Source organism: Colobus angolensis, unplaced genomic scaffold, assembly GCF_000951035.1.
Source record: "Colobus angolensis palliatus isolate OR3802 unplaced genomic scaffold, Cang.pa_1.0 Scaffold205, whole genome shotgun sequence".
NCBI classification, from domain to species: Eukaryota; Metazoa; Chordata; class Mammalia; order Primates; family Cercopithecidae; genus Colobus; species Colobus angolensis.
Genome location: NW_012115211.1, coordinates 1,736,828 through 1,738,000, shown reverse-complemented (window position 1 = coordinate 1,738,000; position 1,173 = coordinate 1,736,828). Strand labels below are relative to the sequence as shown.

Here is a 1,173-nt window from a genome sequence, read left to right as displayed (position 1 = left end):
GGAGGATGGATTAGAAGAGGCTGAGAGAGGGGAGACAATCAATCTTTGGCAGCTACTGCCGTAATCTAGGTGAGAGATGATTAGACCTGAATTGGGCAGTGGGGATGGGATGAAGAGGTGGGGAAATAGTCATTTTGTTAGTGGAACTGACAGGACTAAATAACTGATGGTTTGTGGAGATAAGGGAGAAGTTCAAGATGGCTAGGTTTGGAACTTGAGTACCTGGGAGGATGGGACCTTTAACAGAATGAAGGAAATAAGAAGGGCAGTTTTGAAGAGAGGATGGGAGACAGTGACATTAGTTTTGTACATGAGGGATGTAGGGATCTAAGAGGATGTTTCCAACAGGCAGTTGAATATGGAGGGCTGGACTCAGGAGGCCTGGGCTGCAGACAGCAATCTGGGAGCTCCTGAGGGAAGAAAATGTGGACCAGGGCAGCACGCAGAGTGAGAAGGGGACTGAGGCCTGAGCCTAGAGGAACACCCACATGGAAGCCCCAAACACGGGAGACTGAGAAGGAGCCAAGGGTCTGGGAAAAAACCAGGAAAGTGTGGTTTTACCAGCCAAGGGGCACAGTTTCAGGAAGGGACATGGAGAGAGAGGATGAGGAGGTAGCACTGACAAGAGGCTGCTCCTTTTGGCAGCTACCACGGTGGCCCTGGTTTCAGTCGCAAAGCTACCTCCATCCTTAGGAGAGAGCTCAGGCCCTCACATCAAATGAACACTAAGGCAGGTTTCTGAGTAACTCACATTCTCCTCAGTTATCAAGGCATTACAGGATAAGTAAACCAAAGTTTAACATCGTTCAGAATAGCCAATAAAGCCCCTCAGTTCCCACCTCTTTCAGTTCAGTAAAAGGAAACCGCAAGGACTTTTTGAGAGTGCAGCTGATGACCGGATATATAAAGAATAATAAATATTAATGAAGTATCCCCTGTGGCCAATCAGGTCTGGGGAGAACTCTCTTTGGGCTCACGGAAGCCTCGCCCCTCATGAATATGTAGATAGCGCTGCCCACCGCGCAATGCCCCGCCCGCCACTCTTCTCCCTCGCAACCGACTCTCCCTTCAAACGGGAACAAGATGGCGGCTGCAGGTCCGAGTACTCGGGCCTCTTCCGCGGCGGCAGCGGCCGCCCTGAGTCGGCGGGGCCGGCGGGGCCGCTGTGACGAG

The 1,173-nt window shown here is 51.7% G+C and overlaps 1 protein-coding gene across 1 annotated transcript in view; it reads left to right on the top strand.

Annotated features, from left to right (window-relative positions):
- Positions 1 to 1,025: 1,025 nt before the first annotated feature.
- The window catches only part of RNF169 (ring finger protein 169), a 91,992-nt gene continuing 91,844 nt past the window's right edge, over positions 1,026 to 1,173 (top strand). Inside the window, exon 1 of the mRNA XM_011942076.1 lies at positions 1,026 to 1,165. Within this exon, the coding sequence (XP_011797466.1) occupies positions 1,026 to 1,165 (140 nt within the window). The remainder of the gene's footprint in view (positions 1,166 to 1,173) is intronic.